Source organism: Lampris incognitus, chromosome 7 (assembly GCF_029633865.1).
Source record: "Lampris incognitus isolate fLamInc1 chromosome 7, fLamInc1.hap2, whole genome shotgun sequence".
NCBI lineage: Eukaryota > Metazoa > Chordata > Actinopteri > Lampriformes > Lampridae > Lampris > Lampris incognitus.
The window spans coordinates 47,008,764-47,029,524 of NC_079217.1; the positions used below are offsets into that span (position 1 = coordinate 47,008,764).

Here is a 20,761-nt window from a genome sequence, read left to right on the forward strand (position 1 = left end):
TCTTCTCCTTTCTCAAGAGCTCTAAAGAGATCTATGGTCACATCAGGTGGAGCCATGTTGCCAGTGGAGAGGCTAACCAAATCAATCTCATCAGGGGACATAGGATTGAGCCAGTTATTCTCCATAAGGTCCATGAGAGACTGGACATCTGCTTCATCTCTCTTGATCCTTGGACTCTGTAGATCTGGATGAGACCATTTGCACCTGCCTTGACCTGTCAGGTCTCTCAGCTGTCTGAGGTACATGCTTCTATACTCAGCTGTGAGATAATATTTGGTCACAGCTCCTGGCTTCAAGCTGAATCCCTTTGTCCCTCCAGCTGTTTGGGTGTCTTTGTTCACCGTTTCTTCTATAGCTTGGTCAACAGGGATTCGGCCAAAGGGATTGGTGGAGCCCAGTTGGACTGAGAAGCCTCCTTCCATGAATTCTGTGTACACATCTGGGTGTGTGATGGGCAGCTCAGACATCTGGGCGTAGTAGTAGGGGAGGTAGCGTGCATAATTCATCCTGTCATAAGCAAAGCACCATGGGATCATTGCTCGAATGCTAGCCAAGTGTAGCATCCAGTCTCCCTCTCTGGATGCTCAGATGAGCCCCAACAAGATTTCAACCATGTCCAAATAGGACATCCAGAAGTTCGAGAGGCTGCTGTTTCCACCTCTAAGGAACTCACGGTAGACTTCAAATAGATCCATGATGCGTGTACAAGAGCTGTTCTCGAGGACCTCCTTCAAAGCATGTTGTGAGACTTCTTTCCCAAGGCTGTCAATGGTCTTCAGTGTCTCATTCAGGTGAACCATGTAATTCCTGTGAGTTTCTTCCAACCAGGACAGGAAACCATTCAAGGTCAGTCGCATGAGAGCCTCATACAGGAGCTTGTGTAGTCGCACTGCCCTGTTGTACTTGCGGCCATCCATAACACCAGCAATTGAGCCTTCTGCAATCATGCCAGACTCAATGCAGAGGTCTTTGAGTCCAACATCTTGGAAACGCTTTCCTATTATTGCCAGCAGTGTGCAGATGGTGTGGAATACCCCAAGCCTAACGATGATATCATGGAACTTGTCATGGTGTTTCCATGTGATCTCGACAGCCTTCGCATACAGGGCTTGGTCAAAGACACAGACAATCTTCCTCAGGCCTAAGCACTGCATGATGCTCAGTGACTGGTTAAGCACCTCGTTGACAGTAGACATTTGTGTCGCTGGAGCATTGATGGTAGGCAGATAGCCTATATTGTCGGGGATACCGTCATCTCTCCTCGAGTCAGGATGTTGAAGCCTGTCCAGCTGCTGACTGACTGTTCTTCTTGTTGTGACATGCGTGCTAGGACCCAAAGAAGGTTTTTCTCTCTGGCAAGCTTAGTATTGGCTGCAGTATCGGCATCTGACTTTTTGCTTTGTGGTGGCCCTACCCGTTGTCCAGCATTGTAAGTTGGTAACATTGGTGGGGGTCCATCAATGCTTCTCTTCTTTGTTTTGGGAACAGTGGGCATGGGTTGGACAGGAAGTGGGTTGACTGGCTTTGCTTGCACAGCAATCCCATTGACTCTGTGAGATGTTCCCTCATCACTGACAGTTTCTTCAAGACGGTCGATATTGTCCCAGGCTAAAGTTGTGAATATGCCAGGATGGATGTTAGCTGGAAGGGCAATGCCACTCCCTGATGATGAGAGTTTCTGGAGACACAGGGCAGTGTTGATCTCTTCCATCTGTGAATAGGACACACTGTGACCAAGTCGGTTGAGGATGTTTATCAACTCTACATTTCCTGTCAACGATTTGACACTGAATGGCAGAACAATGTGCTTGGAAGGCTTGGTATTTCCACATGTCACTGCATATACTATGTCATGGCCAAATGACTGCAGAAGGCACTGCACTCTCTGGGATGCATGATCAGGATCATTTGAGCCTGTGAGTAGAGAGTACAGGAAGATAATGAGCGACTCTGGAATGGTAGGACATTCTGCTTCTGGTTTGACTTCAGGCGGCCAGGTTTGAGGAACATCTTGACTTTTAATGTCTGCTCTCAAATTGATGGCTGCTTTGGCTATAACATCTTGTGCACTGACACTTTTCAGGGTCTGCAGCTCCCTTTTGAGAGACTGATTTTCTTTGGCAAGTTCCCTCATGGACAAGTTATCGGGATAGAGGAGGAATTTTCCTTTCTCATCAGGGAATATCTGCAAGGCTCCAGCAAACTCACTCTCCAGGTTTCGCCTTATGTGCTTCTTGGTTGATTCCTTGACTTGGGCAATGCCTTGGGAGTTCATTGAAGCTACCAGTCTAGAAGAGAGATCAGTCATTGTCATCACTTGAGGATTGCCAAAAAGCTCCATCCTGATGAAGAGGAACAGCTCATTGTATGCCTTATTCACAGCAGCTTCATACTGGGCTGCAGCATCATCATCTTCATTGCTGGCAACCTCTCCTTTGGAAACCTCTTCTTTGGTGTAAAGTCTATAGCATGACCTGTGGTAGTGCCCTTCAGCTGCTACAAGGTCTCTACTCACAATGGCAAGGATTCTGCTGTCCCTTTTCTTTGTGGCTGCACTCCTGATCTTTGCATCAGCTCGCAGTTCTCGACACTGCACCAGTACTTCTCTCGTATTCTGTCTCTTGGAATATTTGCTGTTTTTCTGACAAAATATGCACTCTGCATCATAAGTCCTAGATAGACTTGGAGCATGTCGAGCTACTCTCTTAGATTGTTTCTCTTCAGCAGAGACCAACTTTTCTTTTCTTTTGCAAGGAGGCCATCAAGAATTTGCTTCATAGTGAAGATACTGCGACACTTTCTGTGGTAGTAGATTGCTGGAATCTGTCCCTCAGGAATGTCTTTTGCCAGTTTCAAAACTGGTGCATGATTTCGTATCTGAGCTGCCCTGAGCAGAGTTCTCCATGAGTCGACACTTTGTAGTGAAACCAGCTTATCTGTATCATCAGAACAGTGGATAATGCACTCCACCCGTGGGCGCTTTGGTATTGGGTAAAAACTTGCTTGTTCACCAGTGGCCATATTCAGTCAGTTTTCACCTGCCACATACAAACAAATACATGTAACTTAGGTGTATGAACACTACTAAAACAAAGTTTACGTTGCTTCACCAGCGTCATATTACCATTATTTATCTTACATAGCCACAAATAGATACATTACCTAGTTGCTATGCAACAGCTGTATTTTGTCCACATGAGGCCGCTAAAATCAACACAAGATGAAAGTTCCTCATAGCCACTTTAACTAATCATATTAACATATACATTAAAAGAACATGCTAACATTATGGGAAATTAGCTTACAATCTTCTCCAGAGTGAGACAAGAAGATAGATACCAGTTTCCTCTATATGTGTTTAGTAGAAAGCTATCTGGCTGCACGTTAGCCTAGCTTAGCACAATGAATGGAAGTACACAGTACTGGTTATCCTTGGTTGTTGGCCAACTAAGAACCGTCCCAGAGTTTAAGCTAGGCTAATCAGTACCAGGGGTGTTGAAATGCTATATTTGTAAAAATCTGGGCAAATACACAATCGTGAGAGGCACAGAAACAGGTTTCCTGAAAGAAAAATGAAATAGCTGCTCATTTGGAAAGGTTATCATGTATTATTTTACTTCTGTTAGTGTACCAAATAAAATGGCACCAGTGAAGTTGTGTCACCTTGGGTGATATCGATATCTGGTCTGACCCATGGACTAACTGGCTTTGGTCTAGTTAGTTTCTTAGTAATAATGCCCTTCTAATTTAAGGTTCACAATCACCTCACCCAATGAAATAGTATGGGTATATTATACATTTCCTGAATCTTTACAGTCCTGTGAGTATTCCAGTTTTTGTGTTTTGTGTCCCTGATATTCCTAGATGCCACAGGGCTAAAAGAAAGTATATAGTTTAGGCGAACATTGCAGAAAGATGTGTGTTATTGACGGGTTGAAGAGCTCAAGTGACCTCTATATTTGTGAGAAATATCCACAACAGGGCTTGAATGAAATCTAAGAAGGTCCCCTTTAAAATGATACCAAAGACAATATTATAGACCATTGAAAAATGTCCTGACCATGAGGCTAAACCAGGATATGCACCAGCGTCTAAAATGCAATTTACTTTAGGGGGTGGTTAACCTCATGAGCTGATAACTGTGATACAGCTGCCACTCAGGAATGGTTATCATACCAAAATATCATCTACAGACATGGATCCTTTCAAAAATTATAAGTAAGTTTTGCCACCTTGAGTGTACCGAAATAGGACATTTTGGGCTCTGGCCCATGGACTAACAGTGTCAGTCTCCCTTCTTTCCCGAGTTAGCCACAACGCAACGTTACATTGGTGTCAGAAGTGGGATGGTGAGACCGTGAGACCGTCCTGGCTGCGGCGGTTCCCGGACTGCTCCGCCGAAGTCGCTACAGTACTAAGGAACGGACGGACTACTTTGCGCGACGCTCAAAACACTGCGCGTTTTAGGCGGTCTGTCGGCCCGAGGGAGAACAACGCCTTGACGCCGTCGCCATTTTAAACATTGGATGCGTTGTGTTTTGACTCAAATTTTCCGTGTTTACCCTCGTAATCATGGTGTAACGTGCACGGATAAGTAGACACGTGGACCCTTTAGTCGACTGGTTAACGTTGACGCCCGCGGTGCAGAATTTACGGGTTCGCGTCCCGGTTGTGACGGTGGTTCCTGGGCAGCCCCACTTATTAGCTACATCGGTGTCAGAAGTGGGATGGCGAGACCGGGAGGACATCGGAAGCGCGTGCGCCCAGAGGCGTGAGGGCATAGGGAGCTGATATACTCCCGAAGAAGGGGGTAGTGTAACGTGCAGGGGTAAGCAGACACGTTAGCCCTTGGCTAACGGGTCCTTTAGTCGACTGGTTAACGTTGTCGCCCGTGGTGCGGGAGATCCGGGTTCGCGTCCCGGCTGCGGCGGTTCCCGGACTGCCCCCCGAATTCGCCACAATGGCTTCAAAGCGTAAATCTGATGCAAATGACGGTGATGCGTTGAAGAAAAGGAAAACGATCACGATTGAAACGAAAGTGGATATAATAAAGCGTTTAGAGAGAGGTGAAACGCTCGTATCGGTTTTTTTTCTTTTCACTTACCTGGTGAGGCTGGGAGGCGAGCCCCGAGCGGCCTCTTGTTTCTGGCGTCAAACGGCCGGCCTCCAGTGGCAGGTGGGGAGTTTGAAATGTAAGAAGTGTTTCTTCAGTGTTTTTTATACCTATACACATTCTCTCTAAATTATGAATACTGTACTGTAGTTGCATTTACTGTTATTACTACATTATTATATTAATATTTAGGTAAAATTTATACTATATACTAAGACAAACATTTGACTAATTGACGCTACATGTGAACTGTACGTAACTGTTCCAACTTACATAAAAACTCGACTTAAGAACAGACTCGAAAGCGGAACTCGTTCATAACCCGGGCACTACCTATAGTGATGTAGGAGTAGGGGTAGTTTGTAGTGGTAACATTAGTGTAAACCAATACTATATGCATAAGTACAGGTTTAGTAAGAGAAGTGGGCCGAGGACTTGACTGCTGATACATCATCTGACTGACTAGGCCTCATTTATAACAGTTCATACAGGAAAAGAAATTTCGGGATTTCCACCAAATTGAGTATTAAAATATGTTAACAATAAAATGATAGGTTTACATTTCGTCTCCTTTCTATCCTCCTTTAAACCATTATAAACATAACTTAAGTGTCATCAGAACATAAATTCTCTCTAGAATAATGACATAAATAATGTAAGATATTCTTTAAAGTAATTCTGTAATTACATCTAGAATTAATTCTTTGCACTACTACTACTACTACTACTACTACTACTTTTGGCTGCTCCCTTTAAGGGTCGCCACAGCGGATCATCTGTTTCCATTTCTTCCTGTCCTCTGCATCTGCTGTCACACCAGCCACCTGCATGTCCTCTCTCACCACATCCATAAATCTCGTCTTTGGCCTTCCTCTTTTCCTGCTCCGTATTCAGATTTAATTCTTTGTAAATGACCATTAACGCACAGAATGCTTTGTTCTCCTGTCTTCTTCAGTTTCTCGGGAACCCTACACGGTCAGAGTCGCTGACCAGAAGGCTATGAGAGGCAATGTAGCTGTCTTCAAGTGCATTATCCCTGCCTCAGTTGAGGCCTACGTCACTGTTGTGTCATGGGAAAAAGACACCGTCTCAATCAGCTCAGGTAAGACAAGGAACACTAATATTTCAATCAAGATAAAAGCAAATCAATTCTCATGTGCACATTGTATGTACCACTTACTTGAACAAATCAAAAGTCAAAGGACACAATATCATCTCTTGTTTTCAAAATATGCCAAAGTCAAATGTTGATATTTATGCTAAATTAGCTGGCCAATTTATGCACAAGATATTTCCTTCACAGTCACAATTTGTAATGTTGAAAGTGGCCGTGGCACAGCTGCACCATTATATGGCTAGTACCGCAATAGGTAGTATGTTTGTACCTTTTTACTAAATGTACTTCAATACCCTCCTTGCTCTGCTTTGTTCTGACTCGGATGGTAATACGACTCGTAATATGACTGAGTAAACCACAAAGAGTTTGCTCATTAGTCATATTATCATCTTGGTCATGAGCCATCTTATCTGTTTAAAGGTGTAATCAGACATTACTGGGGTTTGGCAGCTTGGTACAGCCCTGTCCTGTCACTGTTCAAAGGATGCTTAAATCTATCAAACTGAATAAGTGAGCTGCATCTGGTGCCTCCACCCTCCACCCAACTCCATTTTAAAACCAGCAAGGGCTAACATGGGCCAGTTTTTGTTGCATCATTGACCTAGTTACCCTTCCTGGTTGAAACCAGTGCTAAAACGTGTTGCAAGAAACCAGAATGTTACGTGGGCTGAATTTCTATCGACGTTAAATGGGATGCTTATCTTTTTGATTGCTCTCAGTTTTGTCCATTGACTGATTTAGCTTCATACTGTGGTGCTCAGGGACCTGTAAGTGAGCACTTCATGTCCTTTGACTGAGGGCAGATTCTGGGACGGTGTTTTGGTGGCATTTTAAATGTGTGTGCTCGAGCATGAAGATGTGTCCTCTGATCCATGCCAGCCACTCATTTACTTGCAGTCACTCGAGTCGCTCGCTGCTGGACTGCATGTTGGAGCCTCTGCTGACTCCTGCACAGAGGCAGGCATATGAAACATGCAGATATGATTATGTTCTGCAAATGAAATGAAAATTATGTAGACGTGACTCATAGATGATGTGTAGCTCAAGTATGATGGAAGAGAAATTATTATTACCAAGGAACAGTGTTCCTGCATGCAACATATTATCTCTGTGTAGCTCTACATCTATTTATTTGTGGTTGACAATTTGATGTCAAAACATTGAAGTCAATGTGACACAGAGAAAATTGACACGTGTACATGAAACATCCTTCTTTGCATGGAGTGTGAACTTTGGGGCTCGATTCTTTTCATCACAATTTTACATAGAATACTTATTATTGAATGTTTAAACATTTGTATTGTGTTATTTGGCCACACTGACCCTTGTTGTTTTCAGCAAGTCAGATAGCCTTTTGGAATATGCATCAACATTTTGCCTGGAAATGTGTTACTCCTTGGCTAGTGTTCTCTTCGAGTGTTTTTGCAAAAAAAAATCAAACAACAGCAGTACCAAATTCTCCATGTTTACTTCAATACGTACTGGAGCAGACGAGGGCTGTCATAGTCATGAGCACATGGTCAAAATCACTGCTGCTCCATGATGAATATTTGATGGTAGATTCTGATGCATGAGTAAATGCACCTTACACTGTTATGGAGAGGATGTGTGTGCTTCTGGGGTTGACAGGATGTGTGCATGCATGTGTGTGTGTGTGTGTGTGTGTGTGTGTGTGTGTGTGTGTGTGTGTGTGTGTGTGTGTGTGTGTGTGTGTGTGTGTGTGATGGAGGCAGCGTAAAGGAGGGATATGAGTAGGAGAGACCCAAAAGACTTGACGGTGACGTCCGGGCACAATCTGACCCAGCCCGCTTTCCCAGTTCTTCCTTCGACCTTTCGTCATTTAATTTTTTATGAAAGAGGTCTTCGTCTCAGCGGACAGAAAATAAAGCTACCTCAAAGCCACACTAAATTATTAATCCTCAGGTTTATGTTGGAAATGGTTGTATCAAGCACAAGTCTCAACTCTCTCTAATGTACATGAATATGTGAGAAGGGATAGCCGGTGGTGATGTGTCCCCTCCAGGCAGCACAGCTCTTTGTGCTCCTCTTCAGCCATCGTCAGAAGTACAGGACAAATGTGGCATGGCTTTCAACTAATATTGATGAGCATTTCTACTTTACATGCTTTGATTTGGCTTAATAAATTGAATTGAATTGAATTGAACTGAATTGAATAGTTTGATGAATGATGATTTCAACCTCAGAATCAGAAACACTTAATTTGTCGTTTTCCCCAGCCCACAGCGGTGCAACACAAAGACAAAAACACATATCCAGAAACTACAAGAACGACAAGAACACATATATCCAAACTAACACATGTCTAAACTAAAATTAAATTAAATTAAAAAAAAATCACTGCCCAGGAGAACGAACGCCAGCCAGGATGACTGTCGGAACTGCCGGTCTGCATGGGCTAGCAGTTAGCTTAGCCTCGCCCACTTCTTAAAAAAAAACCAAAAAAATCCCCCTGCAATTTGTGACCCATTTCCTAAAGGTACCTTTGCTGTATATCACTGTTATACATAAATGTAAAGTTAAATCAGTAGCTTTAAAGTAGACAGGAAAACAGCTTTCAATTGCACGACATAAAATCTGTAAATATTTTGTAATTCACAGCAGGATCAAAAATAGATGCATAATTACAGACTAGAGCCCGTCTTAATTAATCAGCCATGATTGAAAAGTTAATTACAATATGAATTACCTCTCAGCCTGTTTTCAATGTGAATGAGCATTGCATGGGCTTGCTGGGCCCTAACGTTGCCACTTAGATACCATTAAGCCGTCATGCATTTTAAAACGGACCTTGTAGAACGAGCGTTCAAACGCCCAGCGCGGCTTGCCTCCTCACCACATCTGATTAGCGACTGACGGCTAATAGAGACATGAAAGAGGTGAAAAGAGGACTGAATGTGTGTGTCTTTGTGTGTTTTATGTTCAAGGATGCATTGAGTCGAGCCCATTGTGTTGGTTTCCGGCTTTCATGTTGTCAACCTGATGCTGTTCTGTTTTGCTTATCTATGTACTATGTTTGTTTGTGTATTTGTTTCTCCCACTGTGTCTGTGTGTGTGTGTGTGTGTGTGTGTGTGTGTGTGTGTGTGTGTGTGTGTGTGTGTGTGTGTGCGCGCGTGTGCATGTGCGTGCGCGCGTATACATGCACGCGCATATTTCTTTTTGTGTATATGCACACACACACATACACACACACACACACATACACACACACACACACATATATATATATATATATATATATATATATACATATACAGTGCATCCGGAAAGTATTCACACCCCTTCACTTTCCCCACATTTTGTTATGTTACAGCCGTATTCCAAAATGGATTAAATTCCTTTTTTTTTCTCATCAATCTACACACAATACCCCATAATGACAAAGCAAAAAAGGTTTTGTAGAAATTTTTGCAAATTTATTAAAAATAAAAAACTGAAATATTGCATGTATTCACACCCTTTACTCAGTACTTGGTTGAGGCACCCTTGGCAGCGATTACAGCCTCAAGTCTTCTTGGGTATGAAGCTACAAGCTTGGCACACCTATATTTGGGGTATTTCTCCCATTCTTCTCTGCAGATCCTCTTGTGCTCTGTAAGGTTAGATGGGGAACGTTGCTGCACAGCTATTTTCAGGTCTTTCCAGAGATGTTCAATGGGGTTCAAGTCTGGGCTCTGGCTGGGCCACTCAAGGACATTCACAGACTTGTCCCGAAGCCACTCCTTCGTTGTCTTGGCTGTGTGCTTAGGGTCGTTGTCGTGTTGAAAGGTAAACCTTCGCCTCAGTCTGAGGTCCTGAGCACTCTGGAGCAGGTTTTCATCAAGGATCTCTCTGTACCTTGCTCCATTCATCTTTCCCTCAATCCTGACAAGTCTCCCAGTTCCTGCCGCTGAAAAACACCCCCACAGCATGATGCTGCCACCACCATGCTTCACTGTAGGGATGGTATTAGCAAGGTGATGAGTGGTGCCTGGTTTCTTCCAGACATGACGTTTGGCATTCAGGCCAAAGAGTTCAATCTTGGTTTCATCAGACGAGAGAATCTTGTTTCTCATGGTCTGCGAGTCCTTTAGGTGCTTTCTGGCAAACTCCAGGCAGGGTGTCATGTGCCTTTTACTGAGCAGAGGCTTCTGTCTGGCCACTCTTCCATAAAGGCCTGATTGATGGAGTGCTGCAGAGATGGTTGTCCTTCTGGAAGGTTCTCCCATCTCCACAGAGGAACGCTGGAGCTCTGTCAGAGTGACCATCGGGTTCTTGGTCACCTTCCTGACCAAGGCCCTTCTCCCCCGATTGCTCAGTTTGGCTGGGCAGCCAGCTCTAGGGCGAGTCCTGGTGGATCGAAACGTCTTCCATTTACGAATGACGGAGACCACTGTGCTCTTTGGGACCTTCAAAGCTGTAGAATTTTTTTTTTACCCTTCCCCAGATCTGTGCCTCGATACAATCCTGTCTCGGAGGTCCACAGACAATTCCTTTGACTTCATGGCTTGGTTTCTGCTCTGACATGCACTGTCAACAGTGGGACCTTATATGACAGGTGTGTACCTTTCCAAATCATGTCCGATCAATTGAATTTACTACAGGTGGACTCCAGTCAAGATGTAGAAACATCTCAAGGATGATCAGTGGAACCAGGATGAACCTGAGCTCAATTTTGAGTGTCATAGCAAAGGGTGTGAATACTTATGTACATGCAATATTTCAGTTTTTTATTTTTAATAAATTTGCGAAAATATCTACAAAACCTTTTTCACTTTGTCATTATGGGGTATCGTGTGTAGATTGATGGGAAAAAAAGGAATTTAATCTGTTTTGGAATAAGGCTGTAACATAACAAAATGTGGGGAAAGTGAAAGGGTGTGAATACTTTCCGGATGCACTGTAAAAAAATACGTATATAGGGCCTCAACTGAGTCAGTATGGAAATCTGATTTATGATCCGCATATTTGATTTGGCAAAGGTTATCCAGGCTTGGGACTGGCACTAAGAATGTACTGGCTTGTGCATCCCCAGTGGCTGGGTTTATATATATATATGGATGAGTTGTTGCCTCAAGTGAAGGAGTTCAAGTATCTCAGGGTCTTGTTCATGAGTGAGGGTAGATTGGAGTGAGCGATTGACAGGCGGATTGGTGCAGAATCAACAGTAATGCGGACACTGTACCGGACTGTTGTGGTGAAGAGGGAGCTGAGCCAGAAGGCAAAGCTCTCAATTTACCAGTCAATCTTCGTTCCAACCCTCACCTATGGTCATGTGCTTTGGGTAGTGACCGAAAGGGTGAGATCGCGGATACAAGCGGCTGAAATGAGTTTCCACTGTAGGGTGTCTGGGCTCAGCCTTAGAGATAGGGTGAGGAGCTCGGACATCTGGAGGAAGCTCGGAGTAGAGCCACTGCTCCTTCGCGTTGAAAGGAACCAGTTGAGGTGGTTCGGGCATCTGATTAGGATGCCTCCTGGGTGCCTTCCTTTAGAGGTTTTCTGGGCAACTGGGAGGAGATCTTGGGGTAGACCCAGAACTCGCTGGAGGAACTACATGTCCAATTTGGCCCAGAGAACCTCTTGGGATCCCCCAGGGGGAGCTGGGGGGCGTTGCTGGGGAGAAGGACGTGTGGAATGCCCTACTTTGCTTGCTGCCACTACGACCTGACCCCAAAGAAGCGGCTGATGATGAGATGCAATATATATATATATATATATATATATATATATATATATATATATATATATATATATATATATATATATATATATACTATGTGCTTCATCTAGCCATTTTCCTGGAGTCTGCTGTTATAGTAGCATTCCATTAGTTGCAGGTTCTCGGCCGTTGTCCATGAATGTCTTTTTCCCATAGCCCATTTCTCATCAGGTTGCCCTGGTTCCCCAACACCTGACGCAGACCTTGTTAACCCGGGTGATGTCCGAGCCGGAATGACTCTATTCATGTTACTCTGTCTGTCATACCTGAGGTAGTTGGCTTGTATAGCATTAGGAGTCTAAGCCCCGGACTCTTACTGGAGACTTGAACCCCTGATCTTGGGCATGGAAAGCCGACGTTCTTACCTACTACTCATCAGTTATGTCTTCCATCGACAGATAGAAGATTTAGCTGATATCAAGAAATCATGCCAGTGGCTAGAAAAGGTTGAACTGAAGGACAGCACAGAGGTCATAGCAGCATATCAACAGGCACTCGGCGCTAGATCAATTGAGGCAGGGGTCTACCACACCAGACAAGATCCAAGATGCAGGCTGTACAAAGACACCCATGAGACAGTCCAGCACTTAGTAGCAGGGTGTAAAATGCCAGCTGGGAAAACATACACTGTAAGGCATAACCAAGTGGCTGGGATAGTGTATTGGAATATCTGTTCTGAGTACAGACTGGAAGTCCCAAAGTCCTAATGGGAGATATTGCGAGAGGTGGGTGAGAATGGCAGAGCTAAGATCCTGTGGGACTTCAAGTTTCAGACTGATGAGCAGGTGCTGGCTAACCAACCAGACATTGTGGGGGTCGACAAGGAACAGAAGACAGCAGTAGTGATTGGTGTAGCAATTCTGAGTGATGGCAACATAAGGAAGAATGAGCATGAGAAGCTAGAGAAATACCAAGAGCTGAAGGAAGAACTAGATCGGCTGTGGAAGGTGAAATCCACAGTCGTCCAGTGGTGATAGGAGCACTAGGGGATGTGACCCCCAAATTGGGAGAGTGGCTCCAGCAGATTCCAGGAACAACATCTGAGGTATCTGTCCAGAAGAGTGCAGTCTTAGGAACAGCTAAGATACTGTGCAGAACCCTCAAGCTCCCAGGCCTCTGGTAGAAGACCCGAGGTTGAGGAAGACACACAGCACACAAAAAAAAGGGTGAGAGGGAGATTTATATATATATATATATATCAGCCAAAATATTGAAACTACTTGAGGCCACTGCCATCAGGGAATACTGTTGCCATGAAGGGGTGTACTTGGTCTGCAACAACGTTTAGGTAGGCAGTACAATGTTGAAGTAAAATCCACATGACTGCAAGGACCAAAGTTTTCCCAGCAGAACATTGCCCAGAGCATCACACTGCCTCCGCCGGCTTGTCATCTTCCCACAGTGCATCCCGGTACCATTACTCCCCCAGGTAAATGACACACATGCACCTGGCCTTCCACATGATGTAAAAGAAAATTGATTCATCAGACCAGGCCACCTTCTTCCATCGCACCAAGGTCCAGTTCTGATGCTCGTGTGCCCATTTTAGGGACCTTCAACGGTGGATAGGGGTAATTAAGGGCACTCTGACTGGTGTACGGCTACGCAGCCCTATACGCAGCAAACTGCGATGAACTGTGTGTTCTGATACCTGTTTATTATAGCCAGCATTAATTTTTTCAGCAATTGGAGTTACAGTAGCTCTTTTGTGGGATCAGACAAGACTGACTAGCCTTCAGTCCCCATGCTCATCAATGAGCCCTTGGGCGCCCATGACCCTGTCGCTGGTTCACCAGTTGTCCCTCCTTGGACCACTTTTGGTAGGTACTAACCACTGCATGGGGAATACCCCACAACACCTGCCATTTTGGAGATGCTCTGACCCGGTCGTCTAGACATCACAATTTGGCCCTTGTCAAAGTCGCTCAGATCCTTATGCTTGCCCATTTTTCCTGCTTCCAACACATCAACTTCAAGAACTGACTGTTCACTTGCTGCCTAATATAGATAACCCACCCCTTGACAGGTATCATTGTAACGAGATAATCAATGTTATTCTTTTCACTTGTCACTGGTTTTAATGTTTTGGGATGATTGATGTGTGTGTGTGTGTGTGTGTGTGTGTGTGTGTGTGTGTGTGTGTGTGTGTGTGTGTGTGTGTATATTACACTTATGTAACACTTATGTGTGTGTGTGTGTTTACATGACATAAACTGACATGAACCTCTCCATATGTGTGTGTGGACATGCATACATGCATGTGTGTGGATATGTTTTTGTGTGTGTGTGTTTTTTCTAATAGTCCTGTGTGTGTCAATTGTCTGGCGTTTGAAAAGGATGCTTTTTTGAAGTTCCCACCAACCAAGCGTTTGTCTCTCACCTCTCATATTTCAACTAACGAGGTGGCCTTGCTTGCATTCAAAACACAGCAGCAAATCTAGGGCTTCACTGCTGAGAACATTGCAAACAACGTACTGTTGAGTCCTCACGCTCTCCTTGGCAATGCATGTTGTGTGTTGTGCAATTACTGCATGATTTTCTATGGTTTCTTATGGTAGCCTGTCTCAGCTCTGCCCTCTGCTAACATTCTCATTATGACTGGCGAGCTGTTGCTTGATATTTTGCTGCAATAATTTCACAGAGTACACTGCACTATACAGTTGGCTCAGACGGACTCTTCTCATGTAAAATTAGGAATATGTTTTCCACCAAAGATCAATATTGTTGGCCTCCTATAATCTCTGTAACCAATGATACAACCAGTTTCTCTCTCATCAATTTTTTTTTTGGCAAAAGTTCAGTATTTCCATACATTCAAACGTTTTGGATGTTAAGGCAAAGTACATTTTTTTCTCAGTGAGTCTCTTTAGCTTTGTGCTTGTGTGGCTTCAAAGAAGCTGTGCACATCCTATTGTTATTCTAAAGGAAAAAAATCTTTCCTTCACAGTCAGACAGGCAAAATTATCGAATATCATTTCTATTATAGAATAATTGACTCTCCTGCCTAAATATTCTTTCTGAGTCTATAGCATCAGTGGACAGAGAGTATAGGGGAGTAAAGAAGAAAGGAGAGCGGAGAGGACGGCTTTCTCTTTGGAATAAACACACAGGCCTCTCATATTTTCAGGCTACAGATTAGTCTGGATATGGAGGATGGGAAGCTTTTCTACAGTATTAAGGCACAGGCTTACTGCAGGGCTGGAAGAGAAGGAAAACCATAAGCCTACCCTACTCCCTAGCTTGCCTTCACTCATGCATTTCTTCTTTCCCTCTTTCTTTCTCCCTGTTGATCCATCGCTCTTCTTCTCTCCTTTCCGTTAGTCCCCTCCCTTGGTTGTGCCTCCCATTCCTTTCCTTCTTTTTATCTTACTGTCATCTTCTCTATCTTTTACTTATTTCTACCAATCTACTAATAATGGTGAGTGGAAAAAATGTATGAATACATAGCAGCTGTTTTGGATATCAGTTGCAGACATAGCTTAATGTATTGTGGCGAGCGGGCGTGAAAGAAGGAGGCAAGAGGCAGGGATCTCGTTTGAATGGCAGCTCCTGTGTCCCATACACCACACAACCCCAGGAGTGCTTTTTTATGGCTTCCCCCAATGAGGTCACTGTTAAGAACATGAGTCTTAGTCATGGTCCTATAGTGCATCAGTCAGTAAAATGGCCATCTAACCAGTCAGAGTCAAACCCCCAAAAAACAACAATAACCAAACATAAACACAACATCGCTAAAAGAATAAATTGAACACGAACCTTAACAGTCCCACAATCCCTTGCGCTCCCCCAGCGCATAACTGCTTATAGTCCAGCGACTGCCCTCCCTGGTCACTACATAGCCCCCACTCGAAGGGTCAGTTGTCCTCAACGACCCCATCACCCAATACATAGTCCCTCAAATGTCAAGGGTGCCATCGCTGGTGAAGAGGCCGCCTGGGGCTTACAGGAAGTGCAACTGGGGGAGAAGCACACTGATCGATGCATGGGGTGCTACTGTCGCCCCTGGCCCTAACAACAGGCGGGGCAAGGGGGCGGTATGGGGGAGAGTCTGTCCTGGTGCAGCACCACCATGAACCCCTGGCTGGGCATGTGCACCCAGTGCACCACCTCAGACAGCTGACCCACAACCTTGCCGGGCCCCTGCCAGTGGCTGTGAAGCTTGGGGGAATCCCCTTCTTGCAAACAGGACAATACACCCATACCAGGTCCACCTGCCAGTAGCTGCTGCACAGGTCAAGGCAGCTGAACCAGCTGGACCCTGTAATGTAGTCGAGGGCATTGCTGATTCGAGAGAGTGGGTAAGAGTCCTTTTTTGTGACAGCGTGAAGGCATCGATAGTCCACTCAGAACTGCCTGCTGCTGTCCTTCTTCCTCACCAAAACAGCCAGAGCTGCCCATGGACTGTCAGAGGGCTCAACCACTCCGGCAGTAACCATCTCATGGAGTTTGTCCTCCACCACCTGTCACTTAACGAGGACCAGCTGATGGGGCTGCAGACAGATGGGCTGGCAGGGCGGGTCTCGATGGTATGCTGAACCAGCCCAGTCTGCCTGCAGTCTTCATTTCTGGCAGTCAAGATGTGCATATAGTCACCCAGGAGGCATTTCAACTGGTTGCGCTGCTGTGGGTCAAGTCCGTTACTGCCATAAATCGTGTATGGCCTCAGTCGTCTCAGCGGAGGTTGGGTAGGATGGCAGGCTCAGTGGTCAGGGCTGAGGCACATTGGGGTGGTGCAGGGCCATTGGTGGTGGGTGTGCTGGCGGTGGCTTGGATGGTGATCTGGGCTGCTGGGGTGAAGAAGCACAGGGGCTCTGTGCCTGCTTGGTGGCGGCTGCTTGGTGACTGGCTCATTGGTCTTTGGGTCTGTTCCTCTCTCAACTGGACTGGAGCACCACAGTCTTCGTGCCGAGAGTGATGGTTGTCCCTGACACGTTACTGCGGACTCCCCGGTGGGTCCGCAGTCCAGGCCGATGATGCACGGGTTCTGTATGTTGGCAAGCCAGAACTCGTGTGCCAGCTCCTGGTTTCCAGCATGGACTTGCAGTGACTTCTTCCCTCTCCTCCCAGCTTTTTCCTCTGTCATCATCATCAGCTGGGTGTTGATTGGTGACCATGTCACCGAGAGAAGGCTGGTGGTGCCTGGGAGGATGCCAGGTCACACCAGGGAAATGGTAGACCCCATGTCTACCAGGGCCCTGCAGGATCGACCGTTGAGTTGACAGTCCAAATACTGTTCTTTGGTGTTACCTAGGCAACCAACCAGTGTGCATCAGCCTTGAAGGGTGGCCGGAATCTGGAGTGGCAGTCCCTTCACTAAACCACTCTGCTGTTGTTTCCGCTGGCTGGGTGATTCTGGCCTTCGGTGCTGGTGCTGGGCAGTCACGAGATATGTGACCAGGCTTGTCACACCAGTAGCAATGGTCAGTTGGCCACAGTGGATGGCGCCTGGATGTTGGAGTCCATCATCGAGACTGCGGTGGTGGAAGCTGGACTTGGTAGAGCTCGTCTTCTTCCTGCTCATGGTCGACCTCCCTGACATGCGGTCAGAGGGCAGGGGTCTTCTGCTGGGTAGGTCATGTGGAGAGTGCTACCTTGGCCCATTAAGCTTCAGAGACCTCCGCTGAGGGACCAGGGCATGGTGAGACAAGCATGCTGGTGCAACCGCTCCGGCGTGAGCCCTTGCATCATAGTGTGCAGGGCCAACTCCTCTTGGGTAGTTGCATGAACTGGAGGTAACCATGTTGGGTGAGTAACTGCACATCTGTGGCGAAGGCACAGGATCTTTCCCTCTAGCTGCTTCCTGCTCTGGTCAGTGAAGGGTCATTGTCCGAATTGTCTCTCCAGCACCATGGTCAGTAGTTTAGAGGTCCCACTGCTCCACTTGGGCTAGGTCGAGGAGCACCTGCAAAGCCTTTCCCTCCAACGCCAGAGCCAGGTGGATGGCAGCTTCCTCGTTGTTACGTATGCTGTGCCATGCTGCTAATTAGACTTGCAAGAGGTACGGCTCTAGCTTTGTCATCCCATTGTATTTGGGCAGCTAGGCTGGTATTCTATGTGCAGTATCTCTCCTGCTCACACTAGGGGGCGATCAGTAGTGGTGGTAAGTAGGCCTTCCCCGGTGCAGGTCCTCTTGGCCTCTAAGGGGCGGTGGAGCCACGGTGCACTGGAGCCATCAGGTTGGGCTGGAAAACTTCCATCTCTGGCGAGCTCTGTCTTTTGCCACACCAGGTTTTCCAAGTGCCAGTGGGTCTGCTCAATGTCCTGCTCCAGTCTCTGGATTTTCTTCTCCATTTTTCAACGAGATCCCACCTCTGACACCAGTGTGGCGAGCCAGTGTGAAAGAAGAAGGCAAGAGGCAGGGCTGTTGTTTGAATGTCAGCTCCTGTGTCCCATACACCGCACAACCCCAGGAGTGCTCTTTTATTTTTCCACCCAAAATGGTTGCTGAACAATGGCTTCCCCAAACGAGGTCACTATTAAAAACCATCAGTCTTAGTCACGGTCCTACAGTCAGTCAGTCGGTAAAATGGTCGTCAACCCAGTCTGAGTCAAACCCCCAAACAAACAATACAACAGTAACCAAAACATGAACACAACATCACTAAAACAATCATTTTTGTTGTTGTTGAACCCCCCTCGCCCTTTTTCTCCCTAATTGTACTTGGCCGATTACCCGCTGCTCCACCCCCTCTGCCGATCCAGGGAGGGCTGCAGACTACCACACGCCTCGTCCGATACATGTGGAGTCGCCAGCCGCTTCTTTTCACCTGACAGTGAGGAGTTTCACCAGGAGGACATAGCGTGTGGTAGGATCACACTTTTCCCCCCAGTTCCCCCTCCCCCCGGACAGGCATGCCGACCTACCAGAGGAGGGGCTAGTGCAGTGACCAGGACACATACCCACATCCGGTTTCCCAACCGCAGACACGGCCAATTGTGTCTGCAGTGACGCCCAGCCAAGCCAGAGATAACACAGGGATTCAAACCGGCGATTCCCGTGTTGGTAGGCAACAGAATAGACCGCTATGCTACCTGGACGTCCTAAAACAACAATTTGAACACGAACGCCAACAGTCCCAGAATCCCTTGCGCTCCTCCAGCACGTAACTGCCGATAGTCCAGTGACTGCCCTCCCCGGTCGCTATGGTATATTGCACTCCGTGTTGGGTATATCGGAAAGAATGAGAGAGATCAGCAGCCATGATGATCCATTTCTTTTTGCCTTTCCTCTCCTTCTTTCTTTCTTTTTCTTTCTTTCCTTCTCCTCCCCTCCTCTTTTTTTGTACGCTGACCATGTCAGTCCTTGAATTTTGTTGCGTAGCTCGCTTGGCACATCATCCCAGTCAATTTCCTTCTTTCCATTTTTTTTCTATTTTGCTTTATGTAAACAGACTCAAGCAATATTTTAGACAACAGTACAAAAATTGTTTTGTTAGATTTTTTCATCACATTTATGCGGGCCCCTTACCAGCTGTATGTTCAGCACTTAGAGGTTTTTGTGAATGTTTACTCTGACTTAACTAATGAGACCATTGCTTCCTAATATAATGATGGTCTTAACAAACCAATAGCCTAATCAATGGAAAGTCGAGGTTGCCTTCAGAGAAGATTCTGAAGTGTGTTTGGTCTCCAGTATCCCCTGCCGGGATTTGTCATGCCAGTTATATTCCACCTCCTCCACTTTCAATTGAGATTGCCAGTGAGGGTATTGAAAAGCAAGCAGAGACAAGGCTGTAAATTCAACACGCCCAAAGTCAGGCCAACCTTGAAACAGGGCAGAGCGGTAGAAATAAGCTCTCAGCTGGTAAAGAGGAAGAAAGTAGAGGAAAGGAAATTAAGAGGCGGTGAGAGTAGATGAAAGGAGAAGGGAAGGGGGCAGAGGAGAATAGTGGGAAGGAAGGAAGGAGAGTAAAAAGGAGAGTGGAAGAGAGTAGGTCAGGCAATGAGCTTTTCTCCTCAGTAAACAAGAGACTGCGTCATGTCGATCACATTGTTTCCCTCCCCTTTTCCCTGCCCTTTGCTTCACTCCCTCTCTCCCCTTGCCTGTTTTTACTCACTGTTCCTTCCTTATATCACGCTGTCTTTTTGTGCCTCCCTTTCTCTCTCTCTGTCTTGCTCTTTCTAGATTTCTATCTATTAGAATTACACACAATGTTTTTATTTTCATTTTTGTTTTTTGCTATGGTTATTTTGGGCTGAAAAATGGACAATGGCCCCCTATGCCCCCCTATGCCACTTAACAGTAATAAAGTCATTCCTCTGTGCTGATGTGTGCATGCCTACATTCTATCTATCTATCTACTGCACACTCAATTGATAAATATATATCTGAGGGTGCACATTTTGTTTTTGCACGCTTCTCCATTTGTATTGCTGCAAAACCCAATAAAACATCAAAGCCTCATGTAATCTTGCTCTTGTGTGTACATAGACGTACTAGTAGACTGTTGATTCTTATCTGTCACAAGCCAGGGAAGATCAGGTGCTCTCCATTTATTCCTGATGTACATGTGTGCATGTGGCTTTGATGTAGGTGACTATATGTGGACTTGTTTGTGAGCATATGCATCTATGTTCGTGTGTGAGTGAATGAATGTGCATGAGAGAGAGAGTATGCAGTGTTTGATATTTTAGAGTGGGAAGCCTTGGAGGGGATACAGTCCAGAAAGGAAAAAAAAAAAGAAATCCAAGACAAAAATCAATGGATGTGTGTTTTAATCAGAGTGCTGCCAGAGAGAATTATGGGAACATGAGCTGAAGGATGCATTTTTTGCATTTGCAACATGTGTGAACAGGAGTTTGGGGAATTGGAAG

General features: G+C 45.6%; 1 protein-coding gene across 5 annotated transcripts in view; it reads left to right on the forward strand.

The window, feature by feature from the left end:
- The window catches only part of dscamb (Down syndrome cell adhesion molecule b), a 270,710-nt gene that overhangs the window by 14,779 nt on the left and 235,170 nt on the right, over positions 1 to 20,761 (forward strand). For all 5 annotated transcript variants that reach the window (XM_056283107.1, XM_056283106.1, XM_056283111.1 and 2 more), the window contains one exon: positions 6,069 to 6,215. In XM_056283107.1, the coding sequence (XP_056139082.1) occupies positions 6,113 to 6,215 (103 nt within the window). In that variant the 5' untranslated portion in view covers positions 6,069 to 6,112. The remainder of the gene's footprint in view (positions 1 to 6,068; positions 6,216 to 20,761) is intronic.